Source organism: Numida meleagris, chromosome 2, assembly GCF_002078875.1.
Source record: "Numida meleagris isolate 19003 breed g44 Domestic line chromosome 2, NumMel1.0, whole genome shotgun sequence".
Lineage (NCBI taxonomy): Eukaryota > Metazoa > Chordata > Aves > Galliformes > Numididae > Numida > Numida meleagris.
The window spans coordinates 506172-529335 of record NC_034410.1 but is presented as its reverse complement, the minus strand read 5'-3'; the positions used below and the strand labels follow the sequence as shown (position 1 = coordinate 529335).

The 23164-nt window shown below is 39.3% G+C and overlaps 1 protein-coding gene across 9 annotated transcripts in view; it reads right to left on the bottom strand.

Annotated features, from left to right (window-relative positions):
* LOC110394526 (pituitary adenylate cyclase-activating polypeptide type I receptor-like) overlaps positions 1–23164 on the bottom strand; it is a 136648-nt gene that overhangs the window by 42474 nt on the left and 71010 nt on the right. For all 9 annotated transcript variants that reach the window (XM_021388426.1, XM_021388433.1, XM_021388429.1 and 6 more), the window contains one exon: positions 10213–10320. In XM_021388426.1, coding sequence (XP_021244101.1) covers positions 10213–10320 — 108 coding nt within the window. The remainder of the gene's footprint in view (positions 1–10212; positions 10321–23164) is intronic.

Here is a 23164-nt window from a genome sequence, read left to right as displayed (position 1 = left end):
GAAGAGGCTTTTTATATTAATCATTTTCTCTACAGCCAGATTGTTATTGCATTTTAACTGTGTTTGGGCAACATGAAGGGATTCACATTTTCAACGATGTTCATTTTCTGATTGCCATAGGACCTTGTCATTTATTAACATATTTGTCTACATCTGAGTCCTTGCTAATGCACTGAGGAATGTTCCGGTACAACCTTTTACTACACAGGCTTTCAAGCTTGATCCATCAAACTAATTCTCACTAATAAGTTGCACCACTGAAACGTCAATTAGATTTACATTGAACATGATGGTCTGAATTACAATGAAAAGTCAAAGTCTACCTAAAAAGTGGTGAGATAACATGTACACATATAAAATTATATGTGCTTACATATATATATATGTATAAAAACTACACAGTAAGGGAGCATACAGCCATCATGGGGCTTCAAATTGATGTGTGCTCGTCCTGCCTTCCTCTCTGATGCTGTACGTTGAATCACCCACCACCAGAATATGTCTGTTCACATGACCATACCAATGGGTATGGCTACTCACAGGTATGAAGAGTGTGATGGACTTTACTTGGAATATTTCTGTGCTTAACATTTAACATGTCTACATACACGAGGACAAGTCATTCACATGCCTTTGAGCTGGCTGGTCTGGGGTTGTATAAAGTCTGTGGGTAGAGTATTTCTCAGTGCCACCCTGAAATTCTACTTTTTTTTTTCTGTCTCTGGAAGTCCTGAGCAAAACCAAAGGGCACCTTGCTGGGTGAGCTTTCACACAATTACTTGCAACACTTCTCTCTTGGGATGCAGACAATGAGAAAGTGGTTCATTAGGCGTGAGCGATGCAAAAGGGGAAGTCCACTGAGGTGATTATAAAGCAAGCTAGATGAATTATATTAATCTCCCAAAACTGGAGAAAACGTGAAACACCCTTTTCAGCTGCATTTTGACTACTAACCTGTTTTTCTGTATTTTAACTTCGGGCTTATATACATGACTTTCATCAAGGCCTGTGCTCCTCGCATACAGTTAAATAACAGCACAGCACAGACTACAGAGAGACAGAGGCAACGGTAGCTATTAAATAATATCTTAGAACACCGTTTTTAAATCAATAACTGCATGCATTAGTCAATAAACTCCTGAGGAAGCTAATGCTACCCTTGACAAAGGATGGCTGTCCACTGCATTGACAGATAGTGTTATTCACTATTTGACCAGACTGAATAGGAAATTCATTCTTTGAGAAGTAAGGCAAATTTTCCATTAGTACTTGAGCTGTCATTACTAATTAGGTGTTATTTGCAGTACTACTTAGAGACACTAGAGAAGACCCACCAGAATGAGGAACTGTTTGTCCCAAAAACTGAACAGAGAAATCAAACAGAAAACATTGCTTATTTCTACTATCTACATGAGGAGGTGAAATAGAAAAAAAAAAAAAAAAAAAGTAAAATAAAATAAATTCAAAGGACTCACCAAAGCTACACATAGTAGCAAAGACCTAGTACTTTCATGCTCATTTCTTGCAAATGTATCATGCTTTTTTCCTTGTTTTGTACTTGCTGAGCCCTAGAAAGAACAGATACCTTCTCCCTATCCACCAGTGGGGACTAGAAATGTAATGCAAGCAATTGTTGCTTCTGTTTTGAAGGGAACAGGGCCGGCAAAGTGAAAGCCAAGATGCAGGCTGTGTACGATGAGCCTCGGCGCTCTGTGCAGCCTTTTAGATCAGCTCCTACATGCCAACTTTGTGCTGGCTGCTTTCGGTGTCAGCTGGCATGGCAACTGCTTTATCTCCCATAGATTTGTTTATCTGAGCACAACAACTCGCCTTTAACCCTTTTGTTCCAGCTTTTGCCCATTATTATCTCAAGAAGGGGAATGAAAGGCTTAACAAACCATGCTGTCCTAAAACATTTTGCCCACACTTTACCCTTATTTCTATTGTTCTCACTTCAGCATTATTTGTTGGAAGGCTAGGTGATGGAAAATATTTCCCCAAATCACTCGTTATCATCATCTCCAGACCTGTGAGTGATGAGCTAGCTAAGCAGGAATCTAATTTTTCCCTGTTTTCTATAGCACTGATTAGAAACCTAACATTTAATTTAGATACATGAAACAAATCTGCTAGCCATCCTGCTCGTGTCCAGCACACAGAGCCCTTTCTCTCCCTTCCCAATTGCCACATGCCACTCCCCTGAACCAGCAATCTGTTCAGTCGGCCAGCAGAGCAGCAGTCGGGATCAGCAGTCTGCCTAGGAGCTCCTGGAGCTCTCCGAGTTCCCCTCATAGCTCTGCCTTATACATCTGTAGAAAGTGGCAGGTAGGCAAGGTTCAGAGTGAGAGAACTTAGAGGATCCCATATTTTCCCTAGGCTAAACACTTCCCCCCATAGTTTCTGTCTCTGGCCTCATGCCCCACTGACGATACTTTAAACTGCATATTGAAGTCATTCGTTCACTTGGCATTTACTGCATACTGCCTTTGTCATGGTCAAGGGGCAAGAGGACAATTAAGGAAAATTAACTTTCTGCGTCCTCTTTGTCAACCAGTGGCTTGTGCAAAACACCGAGGTGAAGACAGAGGTGGAGCTGATGTACAAACCCTCATGTCCTATACCCCATACAGGCACATGGTTTCATGACAAATTGGTGAGAAGAACCAATGCATTATGGCTGGAGATCATGGGAGAAGTCCAGTGAGGTCATGTATGGAGAACATAAAGGCTCTCATACAAAGGTCTGGCTGTGGCAAGACTTATGCATAGATAGGACCAATAACATATAAGGGAAATTATGACTTCTGTCTTCCCTTCCTTTTCCTAATCAAAGGCTACGAAACTGTCAGTGGACTGAGGTCACCATAGCAACTGCTAGGCATCGTTTAAACATGAACTGCATCCTTCCTACCAGGCTGGCTGTCCGAGGAGCATCCATCAGCGTGTGAGGTCAACGCAAATGCTATCAGAGGCTCTTAGCTCAGAGAAGGGCATAGGTCATATTTCAGAGAAAAGCAGGTGCTTTTAAAGCAAGAACCAAAGAAAATAAGACATGTTGTCCGAGGCAGATTATCAGTTGTGAGAGAAGACTAAGAGAAGAAAGCATATTTGAGCACTTGCTTAAAGGCAAGAGTGAATGTGTGCCCATCACACCTAAAGCCTTGCAATCAACTGGAATTCCTTCCTTAATTATTTGAGTCAAGAGGAGAAGCAACGATAGAGTGGAGGCTGTTGGTTAAGGTTGAAGCAGCTGCCCATGTTGCATCAACCATGATACTTCAATGCATTATCTTTTGCACATCTAAGTGTTCTCCACACTGCTTAGCAGCTCTTGCCATGTGCCATCCTAGGATGCTTTCCAGAGGTGCCCCATTTTTCAATTCTCCAGGGCCAGTTAGCTTTCAGATCACATTTGCAAAGGCCTTGAATTGTGTTACAGCTTTCCCCTAGTAACTGCAGGACGTTGTCTTGCCTTGGACCAAGGACTTGATATTTAACTGAATTGATCAGAAGAATTTAGAGCAATTGTTGCTCTTGAACTTGTTCAGTGTTTGAGTTTCAGAGGCACAGAATCTGTTGTCCCCACAGTTCGGTGGGAAAGGCCAAAAATGTCATTCCCCTGTCAAAAGAAGAATTCACAAAACCTTAACTAGGAGATTGGAAATGTAGATACAGTCAGTATTCTCTGATGGCAATATTTGCATTGGCAGTATCTCCTGCATTGCAGATAGACTTTGTGACATCGTGGCAGGGGAAACATGCTTAATGATAAAGCGTTACTCTTTTAGGTAGGGTTAAGGGTTATAGTTTAGCACTTTGGGTTAGGGTTAAGGATTAAGTGTTACCAGTTTGGATTAGGGTTGAGTTCCTATTTTGGGTTAGGGTTAATAGTTAAGTGTTACAATTTTGGGTTAGGGTTAAGGGTTACCCTTAGACTTCGAGTTAAGGGTTAAGTGTTACCAGTTTGGGTTAGAGTTAAGGGTTTGTATTTTGGTTTAGGGTTGAGGGTTACCCTTTAGAGTAGAGCTTGTCCTCCTCGCTTTGGAAAAGTTGATGTCATTCCATGGCTTTACTTCCCAGGAACAAAAACTAATAGGAAAGAACTTGCTATCTAGTAAGCACTACTAACTCGGCAACTGGAAAGAGTGTTTGTAACCTCTCCGTTTGGTAAGTCTCTTGTAACTCTTTCCTACATCTGAGACTTGCTGAGCAGTAAGCAACAATAATACATATACAATTATTATTCCTAAAATGGTCACTCTATGGGATGGCCCATCTGTTTTACAGAGAATGCTTCCTGTTGCTAGTGGTTTCTTTCCCCTGGTTTTCATGGACGATGCTAAAACACCCACCAAGGGTGAGATATATTTGAACAGAAAATCTCGACCTTTGCACTGATCTTTTCCCTTGCCCATTTGAGAGGCAAACATGATTTCCAATTTCAGGCAGCTGCAATGCCGACATTAATTTCAGCAAGTATCAAAGAAATCCTCCACTGTCTACTTCAGAAGAAAATAAGTGCAGGATCTTTCCAGATATATTTTGCTGGTTAGAAGGTCTCTGATCTTTAAAAATTACCTTTTCATTTATATTAAAAAAAAATCAATAAAGAGGCCAAATTAATAGCAACTAACTTGCAAAGACTCTGAACAATGAATTTTCATGTCCTTTCACCCAGTTTGGGAGTTATGTACCACATGTCGTCAGTACTCCAGGACGATTTCCCCAGAAGTGGCACAGAAACGCTTTCCACATTTGCACATTTAGTACTGCTGCCCCTCTCATTAACCCTTGTCTTGTCATCTTGTTTTGTTTGATTAGGGATAACATCCAAACTCAGGCAGGAGAAAAGAGCCACGGATGGTTTACCAAATCCAATTAACCTTGCATTCATAAATCCCACATGATATCTCTAGTGCAGAATATACGAGGGTTGGTGTTCTTGTGACAAAGTAGTTGAGTGGCTCTCAGTGTTTTTAATGGGATCAGTAATGGGCTATTTTCAGTTCTGTCTCAGGGACAATAAAGCCTGGTGGCTGAGCACTGAAGATGCATGACTGGCAGAGCAGCATCAAGCCCAGCAAACATTTGTGTTCTAAAATGTGAAGAGAGGATATCATTCTCCCTTGAACTCTACAATACCTGGATGGACTCTTTATTCTGCTGAATTTTAATTAGACCCCTTAATCCTGGTACCAGCAAAGGTCAGTCATTCTCCTTTGGGTGTAGCAGGCAATGTCCTAGACTGAGCACTGGATAAACAGTCTGTATAGCTGGCAGATTCTGTAGGAGTTAATCATATTTCCCATTTGGATTTCGGAATGAAGGCAACTTCTCAGTGTGAAGCACATGGCAATGCTCGGAAACTGCCTATTATCATTTATATTAGATTTCACTGAAAGTCAAAGACCTAAAAATATGCTCGTTTTTGATCTGGCTATTGGGTGTCTTTCAGTGGCCCTTTTGAGTACAGGTTTTGTCAATCTAGAATTTCTCAGCTGTGCAAGGCAAAGAAAGAAAAGCCTTGGCATCTGTGGGTTTCCTCTGCCAGACATCACCTCTGCCTGAAAAAATAAAAAAAATAAAAAAAATAAAAAAAATAAAGGAAAAGAATAAAACACAAAATTTTCTAGTTGGGAGTGCAAATAACTATACATCATGGCTTGCCCCACTTTTTTTTTTTATTTTTTAATTGCAAAGATACCTTAGAATGATTTAAATGTCCTCTGTTGCTAAAGGGTTTTTCTCTGGAGTTAGCACTTGGAAGGCACTGAAGAAAACATAATTTATAAAAGCAACGTGATGGAAGACTTAGCTTCTAATGAAAATTAAATGGTGAATTGATGGAAGAAATGAATTTTGAAGAGAAAAAAAAAACATAAAAGAAAACAAACAACCAAACACAAACCCACAAACAAAAAACCTCCAATATTTAGGAATCCTCCAGAATAGAATCCACTGTAAATCTTTAACCTACTACATTAGAACAGATTGAGGAGATACTATGCCTTTTTCAGGAGGAGAGATTTTTAGAACAATCCTTTTGTTCACAATAAGAATCTGAAAGGAAAAAAAAATTCTCATGATTTTGAAGTAGTAGAAAAGTGAAATGAAATGTTACCAGGAAGGGTCACAAGCTATATATCATGAGATTTCCAGAGGATTTTAGGCTTTCTGTATCAGCAGTTCAAATGTCAGTCCTCAATCCAACTGCAATGAAGATCAGAGCAGAGTATATTTTCAAACTCTCAACAGCAAGAGATGGTCTTTTTCAGCTAGATCCACTGAATGGTTTTGCAACAAAGCATCTCTCTGCGTATTGGGAGTTTCATCAGTTAATTTTTATTTTTTAGTCTCCATTTTCTTTTTCATCTCACTGCAAGCAGAAATCAGACATCCAAGTCAAGAGAGCCAAATTCCTTTCTGAAACTCAGCAAGCAGAGAGGCTCCTCCAGTGACTTCATTCATCTCAAGGTAAGCATTTGAGACAGGTCAAAGGAAATAGCTTCTAGGATTACCAATCAGAAGCTGGACTCAGTGATCCTTATGGGTCCCTTCCAACTCGGGATATTCTATGATTCTATCATTTCCCTCACTAAATCAGAAATCCATGTGACCAGTTCAGATTTACACATATAATAATTTTCAGATTTCCAAAGCCAAGTGAGATAACTTTCCTGCCACTCTATAAAGTTAATGCTGCTGCAAGTGGTTCCCCTATTTTATCCAAGCAGCTGTAACTGCACGTGCTTCAGTGCTTCATAAGACAATCATTTTTAAAGTATAAATCAAAATTATTGCTACTGTTTGTGAAGATGATTTTTGGTCATCTGAAAAATTTGCTGAGTTAAGAACAAATATACAACTAATGGACACTGAGGTCAGTGCCTATCCTATTTACATATTCTAGAAACACAGCAGCAGCCACAGAATACTGTAATGATTTATAAAATGTGATTAGCCATGTCTTAGAAACATTTTAATTATCTAATAACCCTTTATTTAAGGAACCTTTATAATATGTGACTTTTTCCATTAAGCCCTTGTTGAAGCAAATATACTTGGTTAGCTAAAATTAGCAGTAATGAGACTGAAAATTCATCCTGATTTACCCAGAAGAGTGATTATGGATGTAGATATTTCCACCTTGGGGTCACTAGCACAAAACCAGCTGGGTCTGTAGAGGTTTCAAACTACTCCAGATTAAATGGTTATTTGTTTATCTAACAAATTATGAATTTTTGTTTTGTTCCTACTGAACAGATGTCCAAAAAAAACCCAGTAAAGCTGTCACTTTTACTAGTGATCCCATAAGGAGAGAAAGAAGGCAGGACATACAGTTACACTGGCCTGACTACTCCCTTAGGGTCATGCTATCGTTCTCCTAGAGGCCAAATGTGAAGTACAATTTACAAATAGAACTGGAAATTCTGAGCCAATCATTCAAAAACCTTATTTCAGCCCTTCAATGTCCTGAGCCTTTTTTTTCTGGCAGAGTTTTCTACTTTTATGTACAGTGTTATTTTTTTTCTAAAATGAATATTAATTTTAATTGTAAAAAAATATTGAATAAGACTTTCTGATTTTGACGTTCAAGTGTTGGTTATATGCTGGAATAGACCATGTTGAGCTGACCTTGTCTTTGAGAAGGGAGATATACTAGATGGTTTCTCAAGAGCCCTCCAAACCTTAATTACTTCAGAAACAATGGCACCGTAGAAAAGAAATTTCATCAGTAAAATGGAGAAGGCACTATATTTGTGTGGGATATAATTAGGAGCACTGGAAATATCTCTTGAAATACAAAGAGCCGTTAAAAAGTCTGCAGCAGAGGTGCGTTGCTAAATTGGCAGAGAGGGAAGAGTTCCTGTGCTGTAGATGCAGATGGCATCACCCTCCATGTTATCAAACTATCTCTGACCATTGTACCCCAAAAAGAAAGGAAAAGAGAGAAAGAGAGGGAAAGAAAAGTACTGCCTATGTTTACCATGCCTATCTTGAGGATAGGTAGGGGAAGCACATCAGAAGCCGCCGAAAAGGAGGGGTCCTAATTGAAGTTCAGACAGGCATTGCACTGAGCATCAGGTCTCCTGCAGTTTTATCAGAAGATAACAGCAGATCAGCCATCTGCTGGTGCACAATAAATGATATAAAAGCATTATGCCTGCAGGCTGAAAACATCACTGATAACTGGATTGTGAAAACTTTTGGTTGAGTGTGTATCTTGCACAAAGGATGACCAGGACTGGTTTGACAATTAGGCTGAACAACAAGCAGTCAATGAAAAGAGATAGCAAAGTCATGGAGAATAATGTAAATAAATATATATATTTATATATGTGTGCGTGTGTGTGAAAGAGGGAAGAATATTTCCTTTCCCATGTTGGACACAAATCCTCCTACATGTGGTCTTTTCTATTAGGGTTGAGTATGATGGCTCAGTAAGTGTCACTGTACTCACTGAATTTATACTGGACCAATATTGCAGCAGTAAAGGTTATCTGTAATTATACACACTATAACTGAAGCACATCGAATTACAGGAATAATCACATTTTTATAACTGATAATTTTAAAAGGGCCTTGTCTTCCTCCCTTCAAAAATAAGATGCCTCATTTAAGGGAATTGTCTTTATTACTTGCTGGATAAAGAGAGATACCTCCAAACAGTGATTAACCTCATGTTCTTGAAATGAAATACACTGCCTTCCATTGATTTCCTTCTTTTACTTTCTCTACATTGACTACAGATGGAGTCCAGTGAACTAAATGAGAGAAGACACTTGAGTTTCTTATAGGTGTGTTTAGTGAGGTGGTGATCACCTTTAAATTCCTCTCCATTTAACAAGAGCACTGGTGTTTCCTTCACCATCTAAGATGAACTCAAATATTTATTTTTGAAGGTGAGGATTTCAGGATGCCTGGAGCTGTGTACGAAATATTTACCATCTACCGCAAATTGTGTGCTGCCCATAGCAACACCAAGAAGTTGAGTTTGGGACTCAAGATGATCGTATATGAATAATTCATTGGCAAAATAATCTTTGGGAAAAGGATCCCAGAAGGAAAAAGGTGAGGTTTTTCCTCCACATGAGAAGTGCTAATTAAGTGACCTATGATGGCCCACGTGGGTGCTGGGATGAGGTGGACAATACAGTTAAATATCAACAAAGACTTGTTGTTAACTAACACTGATAGGAGAAGTTTGGCTCCCTCAGTCATTCGCCTAGGAAGCTCATTTCATTGAATCATAAAAAAAAAACAAAGACATTTCAAGAGATTGTCTAATCAATCTAGATTCTTGCTATGAACAACTTCATTTTTCTTCCTCTCCACACCCTCTCACTTTTCCCCCAGCAAATTTTCAAGTATTTCAAAGATAAAATATCTCATATATACATAGATTTGTATAAGAGAAGACAAGGGTTTTCTGGTATCACATAACTAGCTTGAACAGAGACACTCCCCATTAAAAAACAACTCAGCATCACTGATCGTATGCACTACCTTCCTAAGACAAGGGACAACTGTTGCAGGAAGTAATGCATTCTGGAAGCAGAAACAGTCCATCTCACCACAATGCAACCTGAGCAATTTTCTGACCATTTATTTACTTTTGCTTCTTTGTTTGGTTGCTGGTGCCTGCTGCAAGGAGCAGGAGGAAGCTGACATCTCATTTCTACAGGGAACAAAAAGGAATGACGGAGTTTCCCCACCTCTCCAAGAATTTTTCATTTTCATCAACCCTCCACTGGGCCTCCAAGATGGGAGCTCCTCTGATTGGTCATTTCATGCACATCCATTCCTTAGGCATGAACAGAACCCAGCTCTAAGTTCCAGTTATTTTCTAAAATAGGTTCCAATTGTGACGACTAGCTGTCTTACACCTTCACACAGTCTCAGGTCTTGTTGATCTCTGTGGATACCCCTAAACGTCCTGTTTAGCAGCTAGACTTTGTGATAATTTCACAGTGACTGAGATAGGTTTCTTTTCACACACCTTTCCCCTTTCCACCCAACATATGCACATACATCTACACGCAAACATCTTGGTTTTTTTACTACTTCCTTTTGAACAGAACTTCAAACCAACCTGAGGCCACCATAGTTCTTATCTTCCCTTTAAACGTAGCAACTACATCAGGCTTTATACACCTGCTGGCCATGCAGCTCTACCAGGCAGAAGAAAAGAACATGGAGAAAATACTTTACCGTCTTCAGAGATGATAAATCTGAACAGCGCAGGACACTTGACAAAGACAATTTCACCCACACTTGCAGGTTTCCAGCATGTAATATTGTCCCACATTCCTGGGCAGCCTATAGAAGAGAAGGAGGCAAAAAAGATAGATTAATGGTGCAAATTCTCTTTTTAAAAAAAAAAAAATTGTTTTAGTAGTTTATAGTTGGTTCTTCCTTCTATCCATCAATTTGCAGTTGGTTAGAATAATAAATGGTATCACTTTCTAATAAGCTCTCCCTGGCCCAAGAAATAATTTGCATTGATAAGAACAGCATAAGCATACGTACAATGCAGTTGCGTCATACATTAATGGACAGACTCTACTCTGGCAAAAAGCAAAATCTGTTAGTCCCAATTAAATTACTCCATTATATGCCAGGAACTAATTTTCCCTTTAGTGTGGAATTCACAGCCACTATCCGTCTTTCAGTAGTGTGTTAAATCTGTGGGGATTTGATTGACATCTTTGATTTCAATTCAGTGAATTTCTGCAGACTTTAATCCCCATCATAGGTTGGATACTGGCACTGGAATTTGGCCCAGGGAGTTGACTGGAAATTGGAAAACAGATTCTGCATCATCCCACAGCTGCTTGTTGTTTTTTGGGATGTATATGAGAGAAGCTTCTCTCTTTCATTTTGTTCAGTTCTTTAGGAAAATATTCAGTATAGAAGTGTAAAGAACCACCCCAGTATCATTCACTGTCTTTACAGCAGTCTTTGCTCTAGAGCATTTAAACACAAAATATCGAAAGGATTTCTTGCATAACACAGAATCAGACCCTCCACAATCATTCAAAGATTAGGCTTCATGTCGCCAGCCTTGAATTAAAGATCTGAGTGATAGATAATCAATTTTCTGTTACAGGATCATGCCTATTATTTCTAACCCTAAAATTTTTATTTCCAGTTCAGTCATTCTGTGGAACTGGATGAATTTTAGCTCTCCGTTCTTCAGGTCAAGAACCAGGGAGGAGCATATCACTGCTCAGTACTTGCCAACACTCATGGGTTTTAATCCTACCAGAACAAAGCATGGAGGTAGACTGTGCATCTTCATAACTACCTGACACAAAGTCAAAACACAGCCAGAATCAGAAGCATGCAGAAATAAGAAGTGATAATGTTAGGGAGTGATGGGAGTGTTTTTCTGTTGGGATATGGGAAAAAGCCAGGTATTAAACATCAGAAACATGACGAATTAGGACTGGTTTTCAAGAAGCAGCTATTCACAATCCAGTCTGCACCTGTGTAAACCTGAAGTCATTGTCTTACTAGTTTATAAACCCAGAAAACTTAACCAGTGTACAGAAAAACTCAGAAATTTCCCTCATATTTCCTACTAATGTCCAAAAAATTTCTCATTAAAGGAATCTCAAAGGGGGATCATCTTCTGCCTCGGCAGGAAAAGAAAGTCAGACTAAATCACAGAATCATTAAGGTTGGAAAAGACCTCTAAGATCATCAAGCCCAACCATCAGCCCACCTAAATATGAGTTCTTCGCATTTGATGTTGGGGTTGAGCACCTAATCTTACCAACTGTTAAAAGGCACAAGTTCCACACTTTGAAAAGTGTGGGGTTCTGTTGATGTTGCTTTCTCTTTGACTGCGTGCCTGAGAAAATAAGATCTTCAGTAAAAGCAGATAATATTTCAAAGTGTCATATTTTCAGACTGGGTGAAGTGCAATATAATGAAGGTTGGGTGATCAGCTGCTAAAAACAGTGTGGGCTTCATCAACTTTGTCAATAGTAGAGGATTACTATCAGTGGAGAATGTATACACAGAACTGGCCTTTAAGTATTTTTTTCCATCAGCATCAGTGGCAGAAAATCAAGTTCTACCTTCTCTCACAAATTATAAGCCTGATACTGCCATGTGTGGTGGATAGGGAAGTTATGAGTCGCACAGGGTTCGATGAACTAGGTCAGTGTCAAAATACAGTGTTATAATGATGTCCATACGATACGCAGATGGTAATCCTTCTTTCAAAAGAAAGGCCATAGCACCAGATCAGGCTTTAAACTAATAAAGGGGAGATTTAGGTTAGATGTTGGGAAGAAATTCTTAACTCAGAGGGCAGTGAGGCCCTGGCACTGCCCAGAGCTGTGGGTGTCCCATCCCTGGAGGTGCCTGAGGCCATGGCTGGGCCCTGGGCAGCCTGAGCTGCGGGGGAAGCCAGCCCACAGCAGCAGTTGGAGCTTGATGATCTTAAAGTCCCCTCCAACTGAAGCCATTCTATGATTATGAGGCTACATAAAATAAATTGCTAACTACATAAAATTCTGATATTTGGCTAATAAGCTAAAAATCTTTCAGCTTTCCCAGACCCACCAGCATACAGTATCACTGCTAAAAAAAAAAAAAAAAGAAAAGGTCATTAAGTCACCACAGGAACTGGAATCTTTCACATTTCCCTCTCCCCATCTCTTTCTTCCACCCATATTCCAGGCTGATCCATTGCCAGATGAGTATCTCATTGTACGTGGATCATGACTCTACTGGATATCTCCGAAAGGCTCAAAGACTTGATGATTTTTTACGATTTGAAAAGTTCAGTGATACTAAATATGGAAATCGAGACTGAATTGAGCACTGTTAGATTTTACTGTCTTTGATAGCTACTGTTTGTCCACACAGCAGGAATGGTATTTACCATTTAAATCTGAAGACATCTGGTAATAGGTTTATAGTTCACTGATGTATGGCAATCTGTATGAAAGTAAAGCATATGTAAATATCCCTGGTAATGAGACATTTGCTTACAAGAGGTGTTAGAGACAATCAAAGAGGCTAATGAGATCTTCTGAGAACCACCTGCTAGCCTTGCTCACTTGAATTAAATGGCTGTGTTAGAATTACGGAAAGCTTTCTTATTCTTTATTATTACTTTAACCTCAGTTGTCTTCTAAACACTGATAGGAACTGCAAACCTATCTAGAGAAATGAGCAGAAATCCTCATACTGCAGAGAAGAAAGAGAAGACAATGGATAAATATTTCATAGAATCATAGTAGACAGAACAGTACCTTTGCTATTGTAGCAATATCAAGCATAACTAAAATATTCCAATATTCCTTTCTGGTAAAATCATATTTAAAAGCAGCCATTTAGAAAAGAAAATAAAAAAGAAATTAAATTAAATATAATACATGTCAGGATGGACAATCCCCCTACATTTGTAAACCACAACACAGCCAGAAACTCCTGCTGGGTGAAACCTGCCCATGGAAATCAATGTGATTTGAGTGTGAAACTGCACAGTAGGGTTCTCCTCTGGCACTGATGGTATGTCTCCATTGCCATGTCATGGAGGGGTACCCAAGCTAGCTTTGAAAGAGGTGGCTCAGACACTGCAAGAAGGAAGGTGCAGCATCATGTGGACTAATTTTCCTGGTTCTTATCATGTTTGGAATAAATAATGTCAACATATAGCTTTAAAGAATAAGTTTTCATGTAGGCCAGAGCATAAAAATAATAAATAAAAATGGTCTTGAAAACAGACGCTTTGCAGGGAGTGCAAATACTGCTTTACCTTCCCAGGCCTGTACTACAACCTGTACATGGAAATCTGCTTGCTGAACTTTGGAGGATTCATCTCAGCTAACCTAAATGATGTAAAGCTTGGCATCTGAACTTGGGAAGCTATTTAGACCCTCTTCATATCATGGGTAGAAGAGTGTTTCATCTTATTCAGCCAGTCACCTTCTCTTCAATGGCACAGCTCATCTTTTGGAGCCTCATCTGTCAATGGCTCTTGAGGAAATGCAAAGTGATCGATTTGACAGTGGAATTAGTCAGTATCAGCTTAACTTCAGCCAGCTTATAATTCCCTAGTTAAGTTTACTCAGCTAAATGATGTTTGCTTTGTAGCCCCTCTGTAGTGAGACTTTCCAGATAGGAATAATCTCATTTTAGCTGGGCAGTGGTGGTGAACCACACCTTAAGTATACTTCCATCTCTCCACTGACTACATTCAGTAGCATGAGGCTAAAAATTCTTATCCTAAATAGCTGCCTCCTGAATCCCAATTTCAGCTAAGGAACCATATGCATTTTTAAATAATTTCATAGGAAGTTCAGGACAACTAAGTTTAGATATAATAGTGTTGAATCTGATGGAGGTGCCTCATATACCTAACGAGCTAAGAATGCACCTGACTTGACAACAAGTGAAAAAGAAAAGCTTTCTAAGAGAGAGGTTCAATTTCACAATAAGGAGAAAATTACAGAAATTTTTATCGTTGTAGGTTTTTCAGGAGTAATTTTAAGACTATGCTTAGTGCTGAAACAATTCTCATCATCTTCCCTCCATGGAGGTTCACACAAATCTTCAGCTTTGAGACTACTACACCTCCATGAAATGCTGCAGTCATTCAGCTACCTTAAAATTGTTGACTGAAGCTGTGGGGGGAAAGTGTGAAAAAAGAATGACAGAACAACAGGCAAAGGCATTTCATAGAGTCATAGAATCATAGCTTATTGGCTAATAATGTATGGATCAGTACATAGGAAAAAAGGAATAGATTACATATTTGCATAAAATTTGTTTCCTTGAGATATTAAGAAAACATGCAAATACATAATTGTGATAGTTCCGTATTTTTCAAGTACAGAAATGAAAGCTTGAGGTAGAAATCAACCCATTTGGCTTACAATGTTCAGATTTAGTTTCAGTTCTTCTCATTTATTAGTTTAAAATATCACCATCAAGGTCGTATCATCTTCAGGAGAGTAATATCAAAGGAAACACAATGCTACAAGCCAGAATATTAAACTGAATTATGTGATGTGCAATAGCTTTTAAAGGGCAATACTACATATAAAGCCCTTCAGAGAGAGAAGGAATACAAGACAAGGTCTTTCTGTTCTTTCATAAACCCAGGTGAATACCAAAATAACTAAAAGCTTGAGCAAGGGTTGGGTATGAGGCCAGGATCATTGAAAGTGGCTGACATTTCAAAGCAGAGGCACCTTATAGGAGCTCCTGCTGAAGCAATGGCATCTCTGCTGTCTTTCCAGACAGGCAGCGTAATCAGAACTCAGGTTCAATAGCCTCTTTTTAAAGTCCAAGACATAAGAGAGTAGAAAAGAAAACACAACGGAATTTCCAGAATAAGCTATAGAAAAGGGGAAAAATACTAAGAGAAGTACTTCTCCTAGCTCTTAGAATTATTTGGACAAAGTCTATTGAGGCAGCCATCTAGATCAGCTATTACACTAAGAATTTGTTCCTTTATCCCAATTTTGCTATTGCTACACCAAAAAGCACCTGGTATTGTCTAATGTGGTATTCATTCTCTTCAACAACATAAATGTAAGATATTCAAATCTGAGCTAAGCTCCTCTACACCTGCTTTACAGCGCATTAAGTAAAACAGACACCTCCAGAGGGCACTGCTGGAGGGTTTCTAAGAGAACCTATCCTCTAGAGATACTTATTTTCTGCTGCTGATTAGAACAGGCACCAAGAGAAAACATAATCTTAGGCTTCAAAAAGCTGGGATCAGAGCAGAGGAATTCCGCATGTATAGTTCAAATGACTCAATGAGGGCAGTATATGAAGAACAAGAAACCAACAGTTTGCCCACATCAACATCTTCCATTGCCCTTCCCTAGACAACTGCTCCCCTGGCATCAAGCTATCAAGTTATGCAACAATCTTGCGACTATTTAAAATCTATCTTTTATCTTTTATATTCTGATAACTGTATAAATTATATTTTCTACAATATGACATTATCAGGCAAGTTACTCGTTTTATTGGATGATACTTTCAGAGATCCAAGATTTCCTGTGTGCAGCACTATTTTCAAACAGCTATTAAAAATAAAATGATTTGAAACAGTTCACCTCTCATCTACCAGGATAATCCCAGATTGTATGAAAAACTAAAAGCGAAGGTAACAGAAACAATGGGTTTTCTTTGATAATAACAACATTGGACAATGCTCTTAGACACATGGACTGATTTTTGGGTGGTTCTGTGTAGAGCCAAGAACTGGACTCAATGATTGTTATGGGTCCCTTCCAATTCAAGGTATTCTATGAGAACATTGAGTTTTATAGCATAGCAGCAGAAAAAGATGAGCTGGAGATAGCTGGCATTAGCTCTCAAGAGATTAAATGCATGTGCCATGCATTTGCCAAACGTAAATGATGTATTTTAGAATCAGGAACTAGTCTTCTTTTGTAAGAGTTCAACAGGAAGGATTTCACCTGGTTTAGATGTTTTGCATCACTCAAGAACTTCAACACACCTCCTTGGTGTATCCTACCTTAGGAGCCACACAAATTATCAATCAGAACACTATGCTTATTCCTGCTGTTTAGGTTAGGAAAACAAATAAATACAAACACATTCACTAATTGCTGTTCAGCCATGATCTGTCTCAAAGGGGAAAAAAAAAACCTGAGATTTTCTCATTTGTCCAACAATTCAGGCCATAGAACTACTCTCCTTGTAACAGGGAAAGCCCTTGTCCATGTCTTGCCTCCACCTCACTTCCACCTCAACAGGAAAGGCTAATACCAAATTACTGTTGTTTTTCCTTAAATATTTTATACATAGAAAAGATCAACTTTTAAATGGCAGGAGCTATTATCTATAATTAGAAATATCTAAAGCTTTTTTTTCTTCCTCTAAAGCTGTTTAATTCTTTACAATCACAGAGTATTTATTCTAAGCTCATGCTTATTACTTTTCTTGCATTGTTACCAGCCAAGAAAACCTCATCCAAGAAAATCTCCAAAATCCTTTAAGTGCTGCCAACCAATTGGCCTTAGGTGAGCTTTGAAGAGTTTTAAAGGGAAACTTCCGTTTGGCAAAACCATTGGAACATTTCTTCATCTAATTATGCAGAAGAGTAAAAAGCCAATTATCTGGGAAATTGAGAGGGTTCTTTTTTTAAAAAAAAAAAAAAAAACTTTCCTTAAAAAAGGGTTGGTTTCTGTGAGAAAGTCACCATCTTGCAGCTCTGGAAGCTAAAAAACGTTGTGAAATTACTCAGAAAATTGGGAGATTTTATTCTGGTGCTGCTGGAGGACAGAACAACTCTTCCAAGCAGCCAAAAGCTGACCCAGTGCCAAGCTTGCCAGCTGCAGATAATCCGGCATCACTCAGGACATGGGTGGTGGGAGATCATGGGTTACTGCTGGAGGAGCAGCTGGTACCCCTCATTCCTTTCACTGCTGGTGGCAGCCAGGATGGCTGTCCTCATCCTGCCCCACCGCCACGTCTGACTCACTTCCCTCCTTCCTTAGGAGAAGTGCAGATAAGGCACTTGCCTTTATCAACTCTGTCTTCCATTAATTCTCTAAACTGCAAGAGAGGGGAAAAGACAGCCTACACCGCCAGTGCCTAGAAGGCTTTACGTACATCAGAGTGCTATTAATCTTTGTCCTTAAGTCACTGGGATCAAGTCACTTCTGGGAAGAGTGCAGGAAAAATACTGGCTATAGAAACAGTCAAGAAGAAAACAATGGAGTGAGAACCAGAAAGATGTGTTTTTCCACAAACCATTACCTTCTCCTGTCAGATCCCACCCTTCACATGCACAATCTGCCTACAAATAGCAATTAAGTAAGGACAAGATAGAGCACTACAAGCTGTGCCCTGCCTATTTGAACTGCTTGAGTTAAAAAATAAGGCTATATTTTTTCCATGTTAGTGGAGCAACTCGATAGGAATACATGTCTCTAAACTTTCTATGCAAAACCTACATGTATCTTAACTTTTCACCAGTATTTATGGGCCTCACAGTGAACCCTGGCTTTTGACCAGTGCTATAAGAAGGAATCTTTCCAAGCAGTGTGTTTAAAAAGTCCACTGCCATTTCTGCCACCCATGGATACTTTCTATTTGGCCCAATGTGAGACTTATGGGCCTGTGAAGAAGACATCTGTAAAGATCAGTGGGATTTATTAGTTGCCATGGATACAGATAAAGTAAAAATGTTAACAGCGTGTCTTTTTGGTGTTTTGGAGCTTGTGTTCCTTTGTAAATTGAGAGAGGATTTGGCTGTATGGAAGAAGACAAGAAGAGGATTTGGTAACGTATCTTTTGAGCATTAAGGTTTCCCAGAAATAAATTCAGCACTTCAAATCTTCTCTGTCACAAATGGAGGCAGGAGGGAACAAACAAATTTTCTTCACTTGTTAATTTTTAATAAAACTCGTAACTGCACTGAACTGGGACTATAATGGGACACAGGCCTTCGAACAGTCTCTTACCATGGGGTTGTGTTTTGAACTTAAAAGGATCCAAGCAGAACTAAGCAAGATTTTAAATGGGACTTACTCAGAGTGAACCTGAGGTGAGCAGTTGTCTAATCAATTAGATTTGTCAGAAATTTGGATTTATTTCTTAAAGGATAAATAGACCAAACAAAACAGACAGACATTGAACGACTGAAAACAGCAACCAACCTCTACGGCTAGATGACTGGTAATTTCAGAACTTACATTGCATTCTACTCTATATAAGCTTCTCTCAAAGGCATTTACAGATAGCAATTACTTATGTCTCATAGTAGCTCTGTGGGTAAGAAGATTCTCTGTTCTTTTTAGAGCTGGAAAACAAAACAAAGCAAAACAAACAGAAGAAATGGTAACAGTGAAGCTAAACACCCTCACGAACAAGAGTTGTAACAGAGCTCAGAAGAAAGCTGCTACTTGATATTCATACTCCTGTCCTCCCCCTATTCTTGCTTTTCTATTCTTTATAGAGTTATCTAAAAGGATTGGGCACTTCTATAGTAGGAGATAACTTATAACAGATCTTGGGCCAAATACACTTTTGATGCAACCACAGTGACGCCAACATGGATGCACTTGAGAGGCATTTATTACTTGTTTACTCCTTCAAATCTTCTGAGAATGAGAAATGACTGAATTAAATAACTTAATTTCTTTCAGCGTGCAAATTCCATAATCTCTCCTGGAAATTGCGGCAGTGGTGAGTCAAACAACTCCTTATTAGAACCCACGGGACCTGATGGTCTACTGGAGGAAAGAAAGAAAATAAATACATTTTAAAAAGCTCATTAAGAGGCATGTTAACACATTGTGTGTTTCCTGTTTCATGATGAACTTCTCTGACTCCGTCCACAGTGTATTTAGAGAGCAACATAAACATCGCTGAAGCATAAATCCAACCTGGCATTGTAAAGATTGGCATAAACCTCAGAAATTTGGGCCAGTACGTGAGACTAAAGGAATTTATTATTCAGTAAGTTCCCACCTACAAGACGTTTTCCAGTCAAAAGTAAAGATAGATGGCTTAATTTGGGCAGTTTACAATCTGAAGTGAGAAAGCAATGTGAGGGGTATCAGCAGATGAAAATGGAGGTAGAGTGCATGATGAAGAAGAATGAAGGTGTTGATGAAGCATAGAAAAATATCGTGATCATTCTCCAGGTAGCTGGGTAATAAGCAGTAGATGTTTCGTTGATGTTGTTGTTTGATTGGTTGGTTTTGGAAAGGTTTTCAACATTAAGAGAATGGGAAGAAATGTAATGGTATGTAACCTGGGAAGAAATGACCTGTGCTATCACAGCTAGCCCAGCACTACTCCCAGCATCCAGAGGACATGGAAGTGTTTAATCCTGGAAAAGTAAATGTTTACCCTCTACTCACAACTCCATATTATGTAAGCTACAGAATGCTGCTTTCCCAACAGCATATAGTAAAGTACATAAAAAAAAAAGCCATAAACATAACCAGGAAGAAGACAAAAATATTTCCAATGTCTTAAATACATTAAATGTGTTAGGTGAGAATGCCCAGAAAATCACAGAAGGTGGACACAGAAACATCCAAGTGGTGTTAATGCAAAATCTGTACCGGAGAAGAGACTGTTCCCCTGCCTTTGTTAAGAGTTGGATCAGATCCTTTGTGAACAAGTGTGGTGGATCTATCTTTGTCTAAAGACTGGGAGGACTTAGGAAGAAATGGGAAGCAGTTATTAAGGACTGCTGAAGCTGTCATCACTACCTGACCACTTATGGTATAGAAACAGCCACATCAATTTCAACGTCCAATTACATAGAAGGCATTTACAGATATAGGTCTGGAGTACAATTGTGTATTTCCACGTATCCTCAGATACCTGTGTTCGCAGACTTGGTGTTTAAGGTAAAAGAAAAATTAGAAAGCATACAAGCATTTATTCCATTTATAAACCAAGCAAGAGATCTTATTCATACATACTGGAACGATCAGTTATCATGACTGTACCATTTTAACTTTTCTTTATCAGTTCTTGATGCTTGAAGAATAATGTGAAACAAGTGATTCTGGTACATCCTGTATCAGGATGATTATGTAATCATTCCACGCACTGGCAGGACTGTATTTAATTTTGTTCTAGCTTATTCAATTACAACAATGGGTTCTGTCTTGAGCAGTTTGCAGGTTAGCAGAGGAGGGATAGAATCATATTTGTCATTTGGCTGTATGACCGAACACCTGGAGCAGATTCAAGTACTTCTACGTCCTGGGAACAAAGATGAGGCATGTCCTCAAAATGTATGCAACAGTCTTTCAGTGCATTTTAATTAATTCCTTGTGGTCGTTATTTCAGTTTGGCTTTGCTTTTGTCACATGACTTGGGCATACTCTTGTTACACACTCTAATACTGTTTTTTCTCTTCTAAAACATTTCACCGCTACTTGGCTTTTATTTCTAGTAATTTTTATTCCCCCCCTGGAACACACACACACACACTTGGCCCGGTAAACACAAACTCATGGTACCTGCAGCTTCTCCCTCAATCATAAAACAAAAATTATTCTAACCCTGTCTTTTGTTTTGTTTATGATCTCTGCTTACTTTGTTTCACTGGGCTAACTTTAATTTGCTGTTCTGTAAAGGAAACAGATCAATCAGTTCAAACAGCTGTGTGAGTATGAAATGTGTGGCTTGACTACCAAAGGTACAAGCTGCTAAGGAGAGGCATTAAGGAAACAACTCTTGCTGTAATCAGAAAGGCAGGGGAAAGGATAGATGAGAAACACAACTCCAGATCATACAATCACAGAATGCTTTGGGTTGGAAAGAACCTTTAAGATCATCTAGTTCCAACCCCCTGCTGTAGGCAGGGACACCTCCCTCTAGAACAGGTTGCTCACAGCCCCATCCAGCCTGGCCTTGAATGTTTCCAGGGAGGGGGCATCCACAACTTCATTGGGCAACCTGTTCCAGCGCCTCGCCATTCTCACAGTAAAGAATTTCCTCCTAATAGCGAGTCTAAATCTACCCTCTTCCAGTTTAAAACCATTTCCCCTCATCCTGTCACTACCTGGCCTTAAAAAAAGTCCATCCTCAGCTTTCCTGTAGGCCCCCTCCAGGTACTGGAAAGCTCCTATAAGGTCTCCTTGGAGCCTTCTCTTCTCCAGGCCAAAGAGCCCCAGCTCTCTCAGCCTGTCCTCACAGGGGAGGTGCTCCAGCACTCTGATCATCTTCATGGCCTTCCTCTGGACCTGCTCCAACAGCTCCATGTCCTTCTTGTGTTGGGGGCCCCGGAACTGGATGCAGTACCCCAGCTGGGGTCTCACGAGAGCAGAATCACCTCCCTCGCCCTGCTGATCACACTTCTCTTGATGCAACCCAGGATACAGTTGGCCTTGTGGGCTGCAAACATGCACTGCTGGCTCATGTTGAATCTCTCATCAGTCAACACTCCCAAATCCTTCTTCTCAGTGCTGCTGACCGCAGCTCTCTGAGTGTGACCATCCAGCAAGAGGTCCATCCATCAAATCCATTTTTCACCAATGTGGCAATCAGGATGTCGTGCGGGACAGTGTTAAACACTTTGCACAAGTCCAGGTAGATGACGTCAGTTGTTCTTCCTTTATCCTCTGATGCTTGTCCACAAAATTTATCTGCTCCTAAAGGGTGATAACTGCACTATCTAACGTCAGACATCTGCCTTACCTGGCAAATCGAGCTGGATAGAGCTCCTCATTTGGTTTGTTACACAGAGAGCCAGAAAGAAAATAAAATAATACCAGTAAATCATGGAGAATCAAGCATCTGGAGTTAAATACGAAGTTAAACTCATTGAGACTGTGGATACAAATTGATTGAGACTTAGCTCGCAGATTAAAACACTTTAATTTAGATGTTTTAGTATGCAAACTCATGCAAATCTCACTATCTGTCTATCAATTATATAAGGAGTTGTGGGAGACTAGCCAGGTAATTTAGCCAATAAATTAGATGTCTAACATCCAATGATCCAATCATTCCCCAAGGAGGTCGTTTTCCCCTAAATACAGATCCAAATATTGTTTTCTTTACTGAAGTACATACTGATAATGCCTACCAAAGTCAGTGGGAGATGAGGTTGCAGACTGAGAGCTGCAGAATTATAACTGGATAAGAGTAAGAGCTGTTCCTCAGGACCCACCAAAATACATTTGCAGTTTAGTCTAAGAGATAGGTAATTGCTTTGATTCATCTATAAATCTGCGTATAAGGCACTCTGTATTCATCAAGCTGTCAAAATCACAAGTTGTCATGACATTCGGGAACAAAATGCAGAGATGAAGAGAAGAAAGAATACTTATTTTAACTGAGGTCACTGTGAAGTCTGGATGACAACTTTACTAAACTCTAATTCTTTCCTACTGTCTTGCAAGAACAAGCAATATCCTTAAAAACTAAAGAAAGATAAACAGTAATTAGAAATGGACCTTAACTTTTGATATTCTCATAAATCTCAAATAGAAAAAAAAAATCACACATCAGTAGGAGAGAATGCCTATTATCCTACTTCTGAAATATCTGAAATTAACAGTTTTAATTAAAAAAGCACATCAAAGGTAGAGATAGGGCTGTAGAATCTCCCTCTCCCTCTGATTTGGAGAAGTAATTACACAAAATATGGTGATAACATATCCTTAGAAGCATAGCTGCAGAA